Source organism: Manihot esculenta, chromosome 14, assembly GCF_001659605.2.
Source record: "Manihot esculenta cultivar AM560-2 chromosome 14, M.esculenta_v8, whole genome shotgun sequence".
In the NCBI taxonomy this organism is placed as follows: domain Eukaryota; kingdom Viridiplantae; phylum Streptophyta; class Magnoliopsida; order Malpighiales; family Euphorbiaceae; genus Manihot; species Manihot esculenta.
The window spans coordinates 6579604-6597526 of NC_035174.2; the positions used below are offsets into that span (position 1 = coordinate 6579604).

General features: G+C 35.4%; 1 protein-coding gene across 1 annotated transcript; it reads right to left on the minus strand.

Annotated features, from left to right (window-relative positions):
* Positions 1–249: 249 nt before the first annotated feature.
* On the minus strand, positions 250–4433 carry LOC110630878. Its single transcript, XM_021778510.2, has 4 exons — positions 3856–4433; positions 1613–1651; positions 889–973; positions 250–792 (listed from the first exon to the last, which is right to left on the minus strand). Exons 1-4 carry the CDS (start codon positions 4270–4272, stop codon positions 710–712), a joined length of 624 nt encoding a protein of 207 aa, XP_021634202.1. The 5' UTR covers positions 4273–4433; the 3' UTR covers positions 250–709.
* Between the last annotated feature and the right edge of the window lie 13490 nt (positions 4434–17923).

Genomic DNA, 17923 nt, shown 5'->3' on the forward strand with positions numbered 1-17923 from the left:
TTGGGACACGTGTATGTCATTAAATGGTTAAGCTTCGAATGAGGATGACCAACATCAGCTTTGTCACTTTAAATGTTTCTTTTCATTTAAAACAGTAGAATAGGTGCTTGAAAAAAGATGGGAAATATTATTTTGAGAAAAAAGAAAAGTAGCTCAAAGATGATTGTCAAGGTTTTTTGTTGGAAAAAAGATGTATAAATTTCTTCTCTTTCCCTTTGTTGGTGGATAATGATGCATAAACGTCTAAGCTTTTGGGAAATGATTACTATTTGCAAATTTGCACGAATCATGAGCATCCCCTTCCGCCAACTTCAAGCCATATGGGTCTGTCTTTCTAGGTATACAGGCATGCAGGCTCAGCCCATATAGCATCATTAAGCTGACAAGCTCCCAAGTTCCAAACTCTGGTTTTATGGAATATTGTTTAATTACATATTCTTCTTGGCATTACAAAATGAGGGGATAAGATGCTCTCCAACTTGGTTAATTGACAAACGTAAAATCGCTCAGTTTTAGTAAGATCATAGAATTTAGAGTTGAATTTCATATGAAATTTATGCATATCAAGGCGCAAATTTTGGAGGCCGAGGACTGTGCTTAGGATTCTATCCAAAAGTATTGAGAGAGAAGCTTCATCAATTGTATAATTAGAATTCAAATTCCTTTGCTCAATCTTGATGTCAGTGTTTATAGCTTACTGTAGCCATGATCATTGAATTCTGCAACCTCCTGAATCCGCTACATGCCGTACATTGCCATAGGCCGACAGCTCAATAAGATCCATGTCACGTCCTGCAGTGCATTCAAAATTCTCCAGTTAGTTTTTCTGCTGAATTTCCTTATCTATAATTTGTTTTTGTTTTAATGGAGTTTTTAAATTCACAATACCAGAGACACGGCAATAGGAACTCCTCTGAATAAGATCAGCTCTAGACAGCTCAGTTTTGTTTCCCTTTGATCGATTAACTGTTGCCTGCAGCATACAAGCCAAAAGTCAGCTTGCTTTAGGAGATTCTCCAATTCCTTGGATCAGTTGGGAAAACCTTAGAATAAAGGCATTCAAAGTGAACTTTCATGGGAAAGACCAAATCATGTAGTTCTGAGAAAAGAGGTGCCTGGAAATCAAGTGGGACAGAAAGATTGATATGATTGTTGCCTCTGACATCTTATCAGTACAACAATTGGGAGTTGTTGCATCAGAAGATTGAGCCTCCTTGTTGGCTTAACACATAGGATGAAGGTTCAATTTTTTCTGGAGACCCAGTATTATGTTATAGTACTCAACTATAAGTTAGCTTCACAAAAATTCTTTTGCAATAATCTTTACTGGATCTGATTAAGAACAAGAACCACCCCATGCTGCTGAGCAAACAAGTAGAGGAGCAAACATAGAATGAAAAGGACTGTATCTATCATGTGAAAAATTAATTTCATATAACCTTGTGTTAGGGCAAAGCACGATAAACATGCAAGGAAGAAAGTTCAGATTCACAGGTTGCAAGAAGAATTTAAGGTCTCAAGGCAGAAATTATTGAGAATATATACCAGAGCATAGAACCACATGTCAATTAGATGTCATAATCACATGCATTAATAGATTTCATAATCTCACCTGCAAAACCTGGCAATTTTCCAGTGTGCTTTTGCCCCCCTGAAAATTGAAAATATAAGCCTCTCAAGCAGCAGCCACAAGCAAAGGGTAAATAAAGAAAAAAAAGTTACAAAAATACATAAATAAAGAATAGAAGTTACAAATTCACACTTCACAAGCATCTAACACAGAATTCTATCTGATATAGAATTTCAAATGAGCAAATGTTTCCAAGTGTAAATAATGTGAAAAGCATATCAATCATACCTTCGAGGGGTGACAGGAAAATGATTGTGTATAATTTGCATTTACAATATATAAAAAAAAATTTTCTCCAGCTATGAATCCTCACCCTGCTAAAAAACATGTTTGCCTATAAAATTTTAACATGTGGACATACTATGTCCAATCAAAAAGATAAATACAAATCATGACACCATTACCCTTTTAAAAATCCTCATGATGAAACGACTTCTGATGGACGCTCAAAAACAGCACAAACAATTGGGTAGAAAATGCCCCATGGAAAAACATAAAGTGCAAGCCCACACCATAATATCTGTAATAATTAGAGAGAAGAATACACAAATTTTGAAGTGATCAATAATGAAACAACTCATATAGGATTGCTAGAGTAGGCAAAAATGAGTTATGCAATCTCCTAATATCAGATATTAAGAACGCCACATGCATACAGCTACCCAACCCCTGACATGCAAACACTCAGAGAGAAAGGATGAACAAAAAATGGCTCATGTGGCTTTAACCATTCGCATAATTGTTACTCTCTCAAGATTGATGTGCCAAATCTGAACGACCGTGACTATAGAAAATTAGGAATCTTACATGGCAAAAACCTTAGTCAATACAAAACATTGAGAAAAGACCAGAAGCTTATAGTGCTTGGCAATCAGGCCCACTGCATAATTCCAGCATCTTTGAAACAAGATTAAGTTACAGAGAAAGACCAGATAAGTTAAGCCTATACTATGATGTCTAACTATGAGAAATTTGCCAAATTATCAAGTCTGATGGAGCTGAATTGACCTAGATTGTACTTTCTCGCGAAGTAAACAAGAAAAAGGATCCTACTCATACAGCTTCACCACAACCAATAGATACTTCATTCTGCATCTCTAAATTCAAATTCAAACTGAGCTGTTCCATTGTCTATTCTATACAGGAGCACACTATAACTGATGCTGCTGCTAATGCTCTCTAGTCTCAACATTAATCACAGCAATCACCTACTTCTATACCATGCAGACCTTATGAACTCTCAGATTTTTTCCCCACATGCGATTCACCCATGCCAAACCTTCTTTTGCTTCCACCTACTTTTACCCAACACCAAGAAATATTAATTGTTTTCTGGTTTCTAACCCACATTTTCAGAGCAATTGCACTATTGTCAACTTACCTATCCCAATAACCAAATTTAAATAAGTGTGCATAAGAATTTCATAAGAACAACACCTTTAAATTCAAGTAATAAAAAGCAGAAACCAATCAAGAAAAACTGAACTGATTTTTCAGCATAACCAACCAGAGCATTGTTAAAGAAAATGTTCAATGCTCCATTTAAAGGGGGAAATTTGATCCAGTTATTGCTAGACACAATATTAGAAGTAACAGCTCAATAACACACTCAAGCCAATCATAGGAACATCTCCCATTCATAAACTGAAAGAATTAATACCCTTCAAATGGTGCGATTCCTCTCCAGCGCTATCACATAAATACATATGATTCTAGCATCTGCATCAAGGCCAAAGCCCATATTTTCTTCTTTGCGCTCGCTCGCTAACCCAAATAAGGACATCAAGTGGCTCTCAATTTGGTTGGTACCTAATAAACTTGCCTTTGCTATTAATTTTTTTAACTATCTGTCCTTTCTATCTCGATTATGCCCTTTTCCCATCATCAAGTGCATTTTCTCTGGCACTTCAGTTCTTTCTAGTTCTTGGAAAAACGTAAAAGAACAACCTACTCATGAATCTCAGCTCCAAACACCAAAGCAGCCCACTTCACAAAATCTCAAGTACAACCCAGAAAACAAAACGCTCGCAGTTTCATTTTATCACTTGTAATGACAAACATGAGCCAGCAAAAAAAATCTAAATAAAATAAGCTATCAAGCATCACCAGAAAAGGAAAATGCAACGCACATAAGTCAAACCATAGGCCATGAATATTTAAACTAAATCAAAACACTTGTTAGAATCTCAAACTAAAGGAGAAATGGAAACGCATTATAAAATTACCTTAGAGTATGGCACAATGTGATCGTAATCATGACACAAGCAACCAGGACAACCCACAAGCTTTCTGAAGACAATATTACCAAGTGGGTCGCGACGCCACCGGCCCGGGTCTCGGCCCTTGACCTTCTCTGCCTTCTCCCAGCATTGCTGTTTCACGCTGTACGGGAAACTCCTCGGTTCAGGGCTTGAATTGGAGTGCTCCTGTGAGATACGAAGGTCTTCAAACAGAGCGACAGTGTCCTGCTGTTCGCGGTCGAGGAGGGAAGCCGAGGGGGCTAGTGTAGATTGGCGAGACCTGGGTAGAGACGAGTCAGGATCCGAGGGGAAGGCTGTGGAGGTGGAGGCGGCTCGAGCTGATCTGGGTGGAGAAGAGTGACGGGCTCGTCTTCGAGCAGTGTCTTTGGTTGGCCTCATCATTTGTTGTGGAATGGGTGAATCATGAAGCTTTGCAACACCAAATGGCAAAGGATTTATTTGGGTAAATTGGAACCTTCCACATCAATCAAGCCTCTGAAATGGATAAGACTCGTCCATAAGCAATTTTACTTATCGAATCCAATTAGAATCCGTATCTGGAAAAAGAAAATTAGAATCCTTCCGTTTATAAATGATAGAAAATTATAATTTAAATATTGTGTAAATTATATATTGATATATTTTTTTTGTCAAAAATAAATAAATAAATATTACAGAGCATAATGTGTTTTTATACAAAATTATTATTTAAATTATTTATTATTTTATTATTATTTTTAATAAATCGATTGATACTGTTAATTATTTTTAATAAATATTATATTATATTATTTTTTAATATTATAAAATTAAATTTTAAAATTAATATAGTGAATATTTGTAATTTTTTTCTAAGAGCACTGAATGAATTTATTACATTTAAAGTACAATTTTATTAGTTATTAGTTAAAATTATTAATAATTTTAAGTTGATTTTTGATATTATGATTTATCACTTTAATATTTTATAACTTTTTCACTTTAAAATTAAATATATTATTAATATTTAAAATTAAAAATTTTATATTATCAAATTATTTATATTTTAATTTTTTTAATATCAAATTATTTATAACATTATCTAATAATTTTATATTTTCAAATTATCACTTTAATAATTTATAATTTTATTATCATCCACTTTAAAATTTAAATATCATTTTTAATAATTTTAAAAGCAACATCTATATATATTATATAATTTTAATCTCATAAATTTAAATATTTTATTAAATAACTAAAATTATAATAATATTTTAATATTTTCATTAAAAATTAAATTATCATTATTTCGGTGAGTTAATTATATTATCATTTATTATCCTACAATTTTTTTAATTTAAAATTTTTATTTAATAATTTAATATTATTAAAATTAAATTTATTTCAGAAATATTATCTTAATTTTGATATTTTTATTTATTAACGTATATAACTAAAATTTAAATATTTATTTATAATAAATATTAATTTTTCATTTTAATATTCAAATATAATAATCGATAATTAAAAAAACAACATATTATTTAATAATTTTATATCATCAAATTATTTACATTTTTCATAATGATTTAATTTTTAATTGAAAATTAAAATATTTATAAAAAATATATTTTTATTATAATTAATAATATATAAATAATTTAAATTGAAATGTAATAGAAATTAATAATAAAAAGCTCACCATATCCATTTGCAATGAAAGTTTAAACTACTAAATACTTATTTGATTATTAATAACATCTGTTAATAAATATCATTAATTATAGAATAATTTTATTATTTGAAAAATATATATCATTAAATTATTATTAATTCAATCTTAATTTTGATAAATTATTATTTGAAAAATATAAAAATTATATTTTTGTTTTCGTTTAAAGTATTAATTTTTAATTTTTTTTTTTTGAAATAGGGGGTTGGGGGAGTCGAACCTTAGACCTTTAATTTTTTTTTATATTAAATGAAATATCAACAAAAAATATAAACTATGAAATTGAGATTCTAATTAATTAAGATATAGATATTAATTGTAAAATGGAAAGATTATATATAATTTTTATTAATTAAATTAGTTATGGCCCTAATAAATAAGGATATATGTATATTTAAAATATGTTAGCTTTTATTTAACGTGGATTACACCTTTTTACATTCACTTGTAATTTATTTTATAAATAATAAAATTTTAATTTTTATATAACTTATTTTTTATATAAATTTATATAAAAATATAATAAAATTATAATTTAACTACATGAATAACAGTTTTAAATTTTTTAATCCTGAATAGTAAATTTATTTTAATTTTTTATTAAAATTAGTTTTATTTTAATAATTTTAAATTATGATGAGTAATTTTAATAATTTAATTATTTCATCTTATTTTAACTTATATATATATAATTTTATTAATTTTATTATAATAAATAAAATAATTTAAATTAGTATTATTTCTTAGATTTAGGTGGTAAAATTATTTAAAGAGAAAATTATTTTTTAGTCCCTGAGATTTAACATAATTAACACTTCTATCCTTCTATTTTGGTGACCCAACACTTAAGTCCCTCACTTTCTTTTCTGTCCAAATTTGTAGTCATTCCATCCAAAATAGCCGTTTGTGACATGTGAATTGACAAAATTAACCTTCACTAAAAATCCCACTATTTCAAAATCACAAAACCCAAACCCAAATGTCTCGTCTTCTTTTTCTTATTCTTCTTCTTTTTCTTCTTCTTCTTCTTCTTCTTCCTACCCTTTATGCAACTTCTTCTTTCTTCTTATTCTTCTTCTTCTTCTTCTTCTTCTTCTTCCTACCCTTTCTGCAACTTTTTCTTCTTCTTAAACTTCCTATCCTTTTTGCAACTTCTTCTTCTTCTTCTTCTTCTTCTTTCTTTTTCTTCTTACCCTTTCTGCAACTTCTACTTCTTCTTCTTCTTCTTCTTCTTCTTCTTCTTCTTCCTACCCTTTCTGCAACTGGAGAAAACATGAAAGAGAAAAAAAATAGGGATTTCACATTGAGAGAATGATATTTTTGAAAAAAATTATCACCTCTCACCATTGACTCTTTGATCAAACGGTTTAAATGGACGGAAGGACTACGAATTTGGACGGAAGAGAAAGTGAGGGACTTAAGTGTTGGGTCTCCAAAATAGAGGGACAGAAGTGTTAATTACGTTAAACCTCAAGGACTAAAAAATAATTTTCTCATAAAATTTTTGTTTTATATTAATTTTCATAATTATTTAATATTTAAATGTATTATTTTAATAATATTTATTTCAAAAGTTTGGTTTTTTAAATTAAAAATTTTAATTAATTCTTAATTAATTTAAATGTTGAATTTATTAATAATTAAAAAATATAAAAATTTATTAAATCTGTGAGTTCAAGTAATAATCTATTTCTATTTTTTATATATTTATGTTTGATATATTATACATTATTATTCTCATGAGATTTATTATTAATAATATTATTAAATTTTTATTCATTGAGTTTTTAATAAATAAAACTCATGATGTTATTAAACTAATTAAATAAAAATAATAAATTTTTAAATAAATTAAAAGAAAACTCTTTTAAGTGAAATATATTATAATTTATTAGTTAATTTATTTATATTAATTTAAAATAATAATTCAATTTTATCTAAAATGTCTAATGATATATTTTAATTTTTTTAAAAAATTTAATTCGTATAATTTATTAATTTTAAATTTAATATTATGAAATATATTTTTAATATATTCTCAATTGTAATATAGCTATATTACAAAATAAACTTAAATCTTCTTTTTTATTTCCTTTTATTTTTTAATATTAATTTATTTAGATACTTCTTATTTTAAATATTTATAATATTCATTAATTAAATTTCAGATTATTATTTTAATTTATACTTTAAAATATGAATTTTTATTATAATATTTTTTAATATTTATCTAATATTTAAACATATTATCTTAATAATTCTTATTTTAAAATTAATCTAATTGTATTTCAATCAATTTAGGTATTTTTTTAGATTTTCTTAGTAAGATTAATTTAAATAATAAAAATATTCTTTAATATATACCTTTGTTTAAAAATTTTATTCTTATTGTATTTTTATATTTTCTTTAAATTTTTCTTCATAACTATAAAATTAATTTAAATAATAAAATTATTATTTATTCTAAAAAATTAAATTTTAAATAATAATATTATCGATTATAAAGTAATTAAAGCCTATTATAAATGAATAAAAGCCCTAAAAGTATTATTAATAATTTTAATATTTTCTCTCGTTTCACTTTTATATATATATATAATATAGAGTAAATATATATTAATATATAATTAATTATTGTATTAAAAAAATTATTTAATAAATATAATTTTCTTTTATAATGAAATAAAATATATACTTACACTATATATGATAGTATTAAATCGCAAATTAATTTTTTAAAATTATGTCTCAATAAAATTTAATTAATTATATATATAATGATTAGTTTACTTACTAATAAAATTTAAATTTAAAAAAGACATTAATCTAATAAATTTAAAATTTAATTTTTAATTTTTTAATTATTAACTAATCAAAAATAAAAATAAATATATTATTTTCATATTCAACTAAAAATAATTTAGAAAATCTCGTTATTCTTCTCTTTCAATTATAATATATATTTTATAATTTCATTCAACAATAATATATTAAATATATAAAAAAATAAATATAAAATTAACTCAATTAATTTTTAATTTATTATTTATACATAATAAACTAATTTATGGTAACAAAATTTATAAAAATATATAAAAAAATCATGAAAAAATAATAAAAGAAAATATAATATTATATATTAGAATTATTTTTTTTCCTTAAACTATTTTTTATATAAGTATTGTTTAAAGGGATAGTAACTGCTACTTTTGTATAAGATCTCCGACTTATAATTTATAGAGATGCAATTTTATTATATTGATTAATCACAAATTAAATGGTATTTATATACAAAGTGAGATAAAGACTAATTTTTCATTTCATTAAAAATTTAAAATGTCCCAATATCCCAGCAGCTAATGGAGATGGTAATCAGGATATGAATATTGACGATGATGCGATGATAATTGTTGCTAAGACTTCCTTGAATGAATTTCAGAATAGTGGTTTAATTGGTAAGATGCCTTCTAATGAGGGGTCTTACTAGATTTTTCGTTCTATTATAGGTTCAGTCATCCTCATGGCTTTCTTTTCTCTCTTATTTTTAATGATTATTGGAGTTTGGAATTGTCAGGGTGATGCTTCTTCTAATTTTCTGAGAGCTTTTAAGGAATACAATCGTATCTATAAGCCTCAGATTTTTTGTTTGGTTGAACCTCAAATTTCTGGCCATTCAGCTGATAATGTTTGTAAACAGCTAGGTTATGATAATTGGGTTCGTGTCGAGACTTTTGATTTCAGTGGAGGCATTTGGATTTTATGGTCAGAAATATTTTTTAAGTTAACGCTTGTGTCGACAGATCCGCAATTTATTACATGCAATGTGTTACTTGATAATGGGGACTCGTGGTTAGTGAGTTTTGTGTATGTCAGCCCTGACATTAGTTTACGAAGACGTTTGTGGCATTCGGTTCTGGGTTTCAATGGAAGTGAGAAAAGTTGGTTACTGTTGAGAGATTTCAATTCTTTTACAAGCAAGAATGAACAAACCGGCTATGTTAATGTTCACAGTATTGGGGCTAGTGATTTTCGGCAATGGATTTTTGATAACTCACTCATTGATTTGGGTTTTGAAGGTACCCCTTTTACTTGGAGTAAGGGTGGTATTAATTCTTCTTATAAAGCTGCTCGATTAGACCGTTGCTTGTGTACTGAGATTTGGCGCATGACATTTTCTAGAGCTACAATTATTCATGCTCCAAAGTTGCATTCTAATCATTGTCCTATTTTTATGAATTGCTTTGGAGTTACAAATTCTTCTGTTCGTCGTTTTCATTTTCAAGCAGCTTGGACAGGTCACAAAGATTTTGTTGATGTTGTTTCCCATGGTTGGAAGCAAAATACTTCTTTATTTGATAATTTGAAATCAACCAAAGACTCATTAAGCCAATGGAACCGATCTGAGTTTGGGAATATTTTTCATAATAAGCAGAGGTTGATCCGTCGAATTGATGGTGTTCAAAAAAGCTTAGCTATCCGGCGAACGAGAGGTTTAGTGAAGCTGAAATTTAATCTGAGACGACAGCTTGAAGATGTTTTGAAGCAGGAAGAATTATACTGGTTTCAACAATCTAGAGAGGAATGGATTGTTTCTGGTGAGAGAAATTCAAGGTTTTATCATCTTTCTACTGTGATTAAACGCAAGAAGCAGCAAATTCTCAAGCTGAGAAATGGGAACAATGTGTGGATTGAAGATTCTAGTCAACTTAAAGAGTTTGCTAGCGGTTACTATCAGGAGCTGTATTCGAAAGATTTGGTGGCTGACTGCAGCCATTTTGTTAGACCTGATGGGCCTGCTCTTTCTTCTTCTCAACGGTTGCTTCTGGATCGTCCTTTTTCTCATGATGAAGTATATGATGCTTTGCGCCTTATGTCTCCTTACAAGGCTCCAGGACCCGATGGTCTACAAGCAGTTTTCTTTCAGAAATCTTAGTCTGCGATAGGTTCACAGGTTTCAGCATTTATTATTGAGGTCTTGGGTGGGAGGGAGTTTCCAGAGGAAGTTAATGAAACAGTGCTGACTCTTATTCCTAAAATTGCTTGTCCAGAATTTATTTCTCAGTTCAGACCAATTAGCTTATGTAACATGATCTATAAGCTTGTTACAAAAGTGTTGATTAACAGATTAAAAGATGTTTTGAGCTCTCTCATTGGATTGGAACAAAGTAGCTTCGTTCATGGCCGACAAATTATTGATAACATTGTGGTGTTTCAAGAAGTTTTGCACACTATGAGAACGTCTAAGCGATCAGGGGGTTTTATGGCGATTAAAATTGATCTTGAAAAGGCTTATGATAGACTAGATTGAGATTTTATTCAGTGGGTGCTGGGTTCTTACCACTTTTCCGATGCTTGGATTTCTAATATTATGAATTGTGTTAGAACATCTTCTATGTCAGTGTTATGGAATGGTGAGAAGTTAGAATCTTTTAAACCGACTCGTGGTGTGCGACAAGGCGATCCAATGTCTTCATATCTTTTTGTTATGTGTATTGAACAACTTTCGAGAATGTTTAAACAGCTTGTTCGTCAAGGCAGATGGAAGCCGATTCCTATCTCGAGTAATGGTCCGATGATTTCTCATCTTATGTTCGCGGATGATATGGTTTTGTTCGCAGAAGCTTCTGTGGAACAGTTGGATTTGATTTTATCATGTTTGGATGACTTTGCTAAGGCTTCCGGGCAGAAAGTGAATTTAGCTAAGTCCTCTCTTTATTTGTCGCCTTTTGTTGATAGTGATTTGGTGTCACTTTTGTCTTCAAGGTCAGGTATTCCTTTGGCTGCTGATTTGGAAAAATACTTGGGTGTGCCATCTATTCATGGGAGGATTTCAGTCTCGACATATAGTAGTATTTTGGATAAAATGAGAGGCAGACTTGATGGCTGGAAGGCGAGAGCTCTATCAAAAGCTGGACGACTAACGTTAGTTCAATCAGTTCTTAATGCTATTCCTGTTTTTGTGATGCAGAGTGCTCTTTTACCGGTATCGCTTTGCAATGAAATAGAGAAAATATGCAGGAACTTTATTTGGCATGGGAAGGATATGAAGCCAGCTGTACATCTGATTAATTGGGATACAATGTCCTTGCCGAAGCGGTTAGGTGGTCTTGGCATAAAAAATATGCGACAAATGAATCAGGCTCTATTAGGGAAGTTGTGTTGGCGAGCTTACAAGAATCCGCAAGCTTTGTGGGTTAGGTGCCTTTTCAATAAATATGAGTCGGGTTTTGTTCATTGGGAAGTCGCTAAGCGAGCTAATAGTTCAGTCAATTGGAAATCTTTTTGTTATGGTTTGGAGCTACTTTGTAATAACCGGCTAGACTCCGGTATCGGAATTCCTACCGTCCGGTGGAATCTCGGATGTCGGAGACCTCTAGAAGGGTAAAACCATGTTTTCATAAAATGTTTTAATGTATTTGATGCTTTTAAGTAAAAAGAAAAATGAGTTTTTGCATGAAAACAACCTTGGAGGAAAACCCAGGTTCGGCCGCCGAACCTCAAGTTCGGCCGCCGAACATGCGGGCATTTCGGGTGTGCCTTAGGCCCCCGAAGGCATAAGTGAGGAAGTTCAGGTTCGGCCGCCGAACATGGCATGCATGCGGAGGCACGTTCGGACCCCGAACGTGGCCTGGCCAGCCACTATAAAAGGGTCCCTTAGCCGAAAACGGGCGAGCTTTTCTCCCCATTGTCGGCCAAGGTGAGTTCTCCGCCGTCCCTCACCAATCTTGAGTCCTTTCCTTCAGATCTTTCAAGATTTTCACAAATTTTTGCTTTGTTTTGAAGATTTTTAAGTTTTGAGCAAGTTTTGAGCTTGGAGACCCAAGAAAGTTGTAAATCTCCCATCTCCAAGACTAGGTCGTCTCTCTCTCGATCTTCAAGAGGTAAGAGCCGATCTTAAGCTCATTGCCTGTTTTAAGTAAGTTTTATGAAGATCTATGGGGTAGAATGCATGTTTAGCTCATAGTTAGGTTTTTGAGTTTATGTTGTATTTTTGAGCAATGTGGCTTGCAAATGCATGTTTGATGTGTTGTAGATGGGATTTTAGATAGTTTAAAGCCCCTAGGAGCTTGTATGCTTGTGTATGTGTGTTGTAGAATAGGTTTGTGCATGTTTGGAAAGTTTTGGAGGCGTATGTGCATAGAAGAGCTGAGTTTCTGCCACTAAGGGAGAAACCAGGTTCGGCAGCCGAAGGAACTTTCGGCTGCCGAACATGCTTGTGGAGGCAGCCTTCGGCTGCCGAAGCCTGCCTCCGAAAGGAGACTTTCGTCTCTGTTTGGGTGTTTCGGCCGCCGAAAGTGCCGCCGAACATGCATGAGTTTCGCCTCTGTCTGGGAGTTTCGGCCGCCGAACCTGCCTGACTTTCGGCTCTAGAGGGACTTTCGGCCGCCGAACCTGCCGCCGAAAGTGCCCTGTCCAGCCCTCTTTTGCATGATTTTCTATGATTGTTTCATGATGTTCTAGGGGGTTTTTGGGGGATGTTTTTAGAGTTATGTTCTAGTTGTTTGGTCCCTCATTTGAGTCCACCTGTGTAGGTTCGGACCCGAGGAACCGAGGACCCTAGCAGTGAGTTCAACTGCTTCTGAGTCAGTAGAGCTTCAGCCAGAGGTGAGTGGAATAACTCTTATGCTTTTAAATAAATAAACCAGTTTTAGCATGATTCACGCATCATAATAAACCAGTTTTAGCATGATTCACGCATCATGAATGCCATGAGATATAATAGGGTGCTTGCATTAGAACTCACGAATATGTTGCATTGCATAATATGTTGATGATGCGGATGAATGTTGAATGATCCTTTAGTCCTCCTATGTTATGATATGATGATGATACGGTACGAAAGACCAGTGAGGCCCATTCTATGCCCTTGGCACCATGTAAGAGAAAGACCAGTGAGGCCCATTCTACGCCCCTGGCACAGTTGGAATGTTATGTTATGCTATGTTGTGATTATGTAAGAGAAAGACCAGTGAGGCCCATTCTACGCCCCTGGCACAGTTGGAATGTTATGTTATGCTATGTTGTGATTATGTAAGAGAAAGACCAGTGAGGCCCATTCTACGCCCCTGGCACAGTTAGACCATGTAGAGGACTATTGGTGACAAATTCATCCTTGATGTGATTAGCTGTGATGTGATGCATCTCATGTTATCATATATTTTAAATGTTTTATTATTCTGCTCACTGGGCTCTCGTAGCTCACCCCTCTCCCTTAACCCCCAGGCTTGCAGGTACAGGGTAGACCAAGAGGTCAGCAAGAGTAATGTAGTCTTGTGTATGTAATAGCTAGAATATGGACATGACAAATTGTATAATGATGTAGAGTTGTGAATAGTTATGTAATGTAATGACATTGAGGATTAGAGATTGTGCTTGACCCTATGTGTATGGTATCCCTTTTAATACATGATCTTAGATGCTTTGTAATGCTTATGTAAACCAACTCAACACATGTTATGCCACCCATTGGGGGCATTGATGAGGTCCCACAGAGGGGCCAATGTTTATGATTATGTTTATGTTCAGCGCATGCACAGGTTGAGTTGGTGTATGAGAGAATGAATGAAAGAAAAGTTTTAATTTTTATGTATATTGTTGATCATGAATGGGATTAATCAGGTTCACAGGATGCATGTTAGGCTTGCTACGGGTCTCGGCGGCCTTAAGCCGACCTGGATCCTAGCGCCGGTAGCGGTCCGATTTTCGGGTCGTTACAGAATGGTATCAGAGCCCTAGGTTCATATGGTCAGACCTAGAGTGTCGGGCTCATAGATGTTATAGAAGGTCAAGCACAATAGGAAGATCATATCCACTAGGATAGGATGTGGAGTCCTGTCTTGCATGACGATGTGAAATGCCATGATTATATGCATGTGCATTAATGATATGTGATGTATGTGATGAGGGTTCATGTGTGCCCACATGAACCATATGATGCTAATGTTTGCTTGTTATGTGCTGCCTTTCAGAAAACAGGATGAGGGGAATTCGTCAATCAGCAAGATTGACTGGAGTGCCACCTGAGGATGAGGGCATGAGTGCCCATCCTCCTACATTGCCTAGGGCAATGTCTAGTAGGTCTAACAGAGAAAGAGCAGTAAGAGACCCTAGAAGGTCTCTGGATCTGGGTAGGAGAAAATCAGTGAGGGGAACAGTTCAGGGAGGAATGTCTGAAGACATGGGGGATGATATGGATGTAGAGCAGATAAGGGATGGCAGTCTGGGAGTTAGCATGTCAGAAGAGGGAATGGGAGAGTCCCAAGGAGGCACTCAGGCCTCGGGATTTGTTCAGCCACCCCACTACCCACACTTCTCACAAAATCCCGGGTATTCGATGGGAGGTACATCGGATTACCCTAGCTTCACCCCTTATCCCACACAGATGCCATACCCACCCTACTACCCACCATATTCACAATACCCAATGTATCCACCCCCACCTTATTATCCAAATCCAGCAAACCCTACCTCAGAAAATGTTGCACCACCTCCGCCACCTACAGAACCAGCAACCCCAATTACTCAACCTTCTAGACCTAGCTCAGCCAGTGGGAGCAAGGTCAAGATGACCGATTACATGAAACTGGGTGCTCCTCAGTATGAAAAAGGGGATGGCCCATTTGTGTATCTTGAAAGGGTTAAGGTGATCACATATGAGATTGGGGCTGATGACAGTAGAGCCATTCAGATGGCTGGGTTCACGCTTAAGTGCAAGAAGGCACGAGAGTGGTTCAAGAATTATGTGAACCCGAGAGTGGACAGCATGTCTTGGGAAGAGTTTGCAAATGAGTTTGCAGGATGGGCTTTCCCAGATAGTTCAAGGGAGCTGAAGATGATAGAGTTTGAACAGTTGAGGCAGACTGATGAGATGAGTGTAGAGGAGTTCACAGACAGATTCTTGGAGCTGTTGCCATTTGCAGGGCAAAATCTTGACTCAGACCAGAAAAGGTCAAGGAGGTATATCATGAAACTCCACTCCAGATATTCCTCCTTGATCCAGTCAGCAGATAGGGAGAGCTTCCATGCCATAGTGGATATGGCCCGGAAAATGGAGGCCAGTGCCATCGTTCAGGGGACAGTTAAGCAGTCAGTGGCACAGCCTTCTGGTTCTAAGACCCCAGGCTCTTCTTCTTATAGTGCAGCAGCTTCAGGCAGCAAGAGGTGGAGCAGTACCACCAAGAAGTCGAAGAAGAACAAGTTTTGGAACAAGGTCAAGTCCAGTCTGGGACTAGGGAGTGGCTCAAGCTCTGGTGCGGATAATGCAGTTTGTGCAAAGTGTAGTAGGCCACACAGGGGAGTTTGCCGGGCTGGGACAGCAGCCTGTTTCAGATGCGGGCAGGAGGGACACATGGCTCGGGAGTGTCCTAGGGCAGCTTTTGGAACACAGTCTCAGCAGACAGCTTCTGGCAGTGTGGCTCAGCCAGCAGCTCCAGCCACGACTCAGGCCAGTGGCAGAGGTAGAGGGAGAGGAGCAACCTCTTCTTCAGCGGGTTTCAGAGGTGAAGGTCCATCAGCTCCAGCGCGGATCTTCACGATGACTCAGTAGGAGGCAGATGCATCTAATACCGTGGTGGCAGGTAACTTAGTCATTGGTTGTTCAGATGTGTATGCCTTGATGGACCCTGGTGCATCTCATTCTTTTATTGCTCCGAGAGCCGTCGAGAGGTTGGGTCTGATGATCTCTGGGTTAGAGTGTCCTCTCCGGGTCAGTGGACCCAAGTGTGATCCATCAGTGGCAGAGTCAGTCTGCCAGTGCAGTCCAGTCTTTGTTGAGAGAAGATGCCTTTCCGCCGACCTTGTGGTTCTAGACTTGACAGATTTTGACGTCATTCTAGGGATGGACTGGTTATCTACCCATGGTGCTACCTTGGACTGCAGGGACAAGGTAGTCAGGTTCAGAGGTCAGGATGGGTCAGAGGTTGTCTTCAGGGGAGACAGGAGGGGTACACCTAGAGGTCTGATATCAGCTCTTCAGGCTCGTAGGTTGCTTAGGAAGGGATGTCAGGGGTATTTGGCTTATGTGAGAGAGCTTAGCAGTAAGGTTAGAGAGCCCGCCTAGGTGCCAGTGGTTAGAGAGTTTCTAGACGTCTTCCCAGACGAGCTGCCAGGTTTACCACCTGCTAGGAGATAGAGTTCGAGATAGAACTGATGCCTGGAACCCGACCGATCTCTATCCCTCCCTACAGGATGGCTCCAGCCGAGTTGAAAGAATTGAAGGAACAGTTGCAAGAGCTGGTAGAAAAGGGCTTCATCCTACCGAGCACCTCACCTTGGGGTGCACCAGTTTTGTTTGTGAGAAAGAAGGATGGATCCCTTAGGCTTTGTATCGACTACAGGCAGTTGAACAAAGTCACTACCAAGAATAAGTACCCGTTGCCTAGGATCGACGATCTATTTGACCAGCTAGCCGGAGCAGGTTGTTTCTCCAAAATAGATCTGAGATCGGGGTACCATCAGCTAAGGATAAGGGAAGAGGATGTGCCGAAGACAGCCTTCAGGACCAGATATGGGCATTTTGAGTTCCTTGTAATGCCGTTCGGGTTAACCAACGCCCCCTGCAGCATTCATGGATCTCATGAACAGAGTGTTTAGCCAATACCTGGATCACTTTGTTATTGTCTTCATAAATGATATCTTAGTGTATTCTAGGAATGCAGAGGAGGATGCCCATCATCTGAGGTTGGTTCTGCAGACCTTGAGGGAACATGGCTTGTATGCCAAGTTCTCTAAGTGTGAGTTCTGGCTGAGGAGCATTTCATTCTTGGGGCATGTGGTGTCAGAAAATGGGATAGAAGTGGACCCCAAGAAGACAGAAACTGTGGCTAACTGGCCTAGGCCCACTTCAGTGATAGAAATCAAGAGTTTCTTGGATTTGGCAGGTTACTACAGGAGGTTCGTTCAGGACTTCTCGAAAATAGCAGCTCCTCTGACCAGACTAACTAGGAAGAATCAGAAGTTTGTGTGGACCGACCAGTGCGAAGAGAGTTTTGAAGAGCTTAAGAAGAGGTTGACTTCAGCACCAGTGTTAGCTCTGCCATCTAGTGATGAGGACTTTACAGTCTTCTGTGATGCGTCCCGTGTGGGACTGGGTTGTGTACTGATGCAGAATGAGAGGGTGATTGCTTATGCTTCTAGGTAGCTGAAGAAGCATGAGTTGAATTACCCCACGCATGACCTAGAGATGGCAGTAGTAATCTTTGCATTCAAGATGTGGAGGCACTACCTCTATGGGGTAAAATGTGAGATCTTTACAGATCATAAGAGCCTGCAGTACATCCTGAGTCAAAGAAATTTGAACTTGAGACAGAGAAGATGGGTAGAGCTGCTGAGTGATTATGA

Bases quoted from the DNA above. Each gene is read 5' to 3' on its own strand.
- LOC110630878 (XM_021778510.2), bottom strand. From the start codon at position 4,272: ATGATGAGGCCAACCAAAGACACTGCTCGAAGACGAGCCCGTCACTCT. The intron at 1,652-3,855 runs GTAATTTTATAA...TTCAATTTTCAG, and splicing joins ACATTGTGCCATACTCTAAG to GGGGGCAAAAGCACACTGGA. The intron at 974-1,612 runs GTGAGATTATGA...TGTATGCTGCAG, and splicing joins AAAATTGCCAGGTTTTGCAG to GCAACAGTTAATCGATCAAA.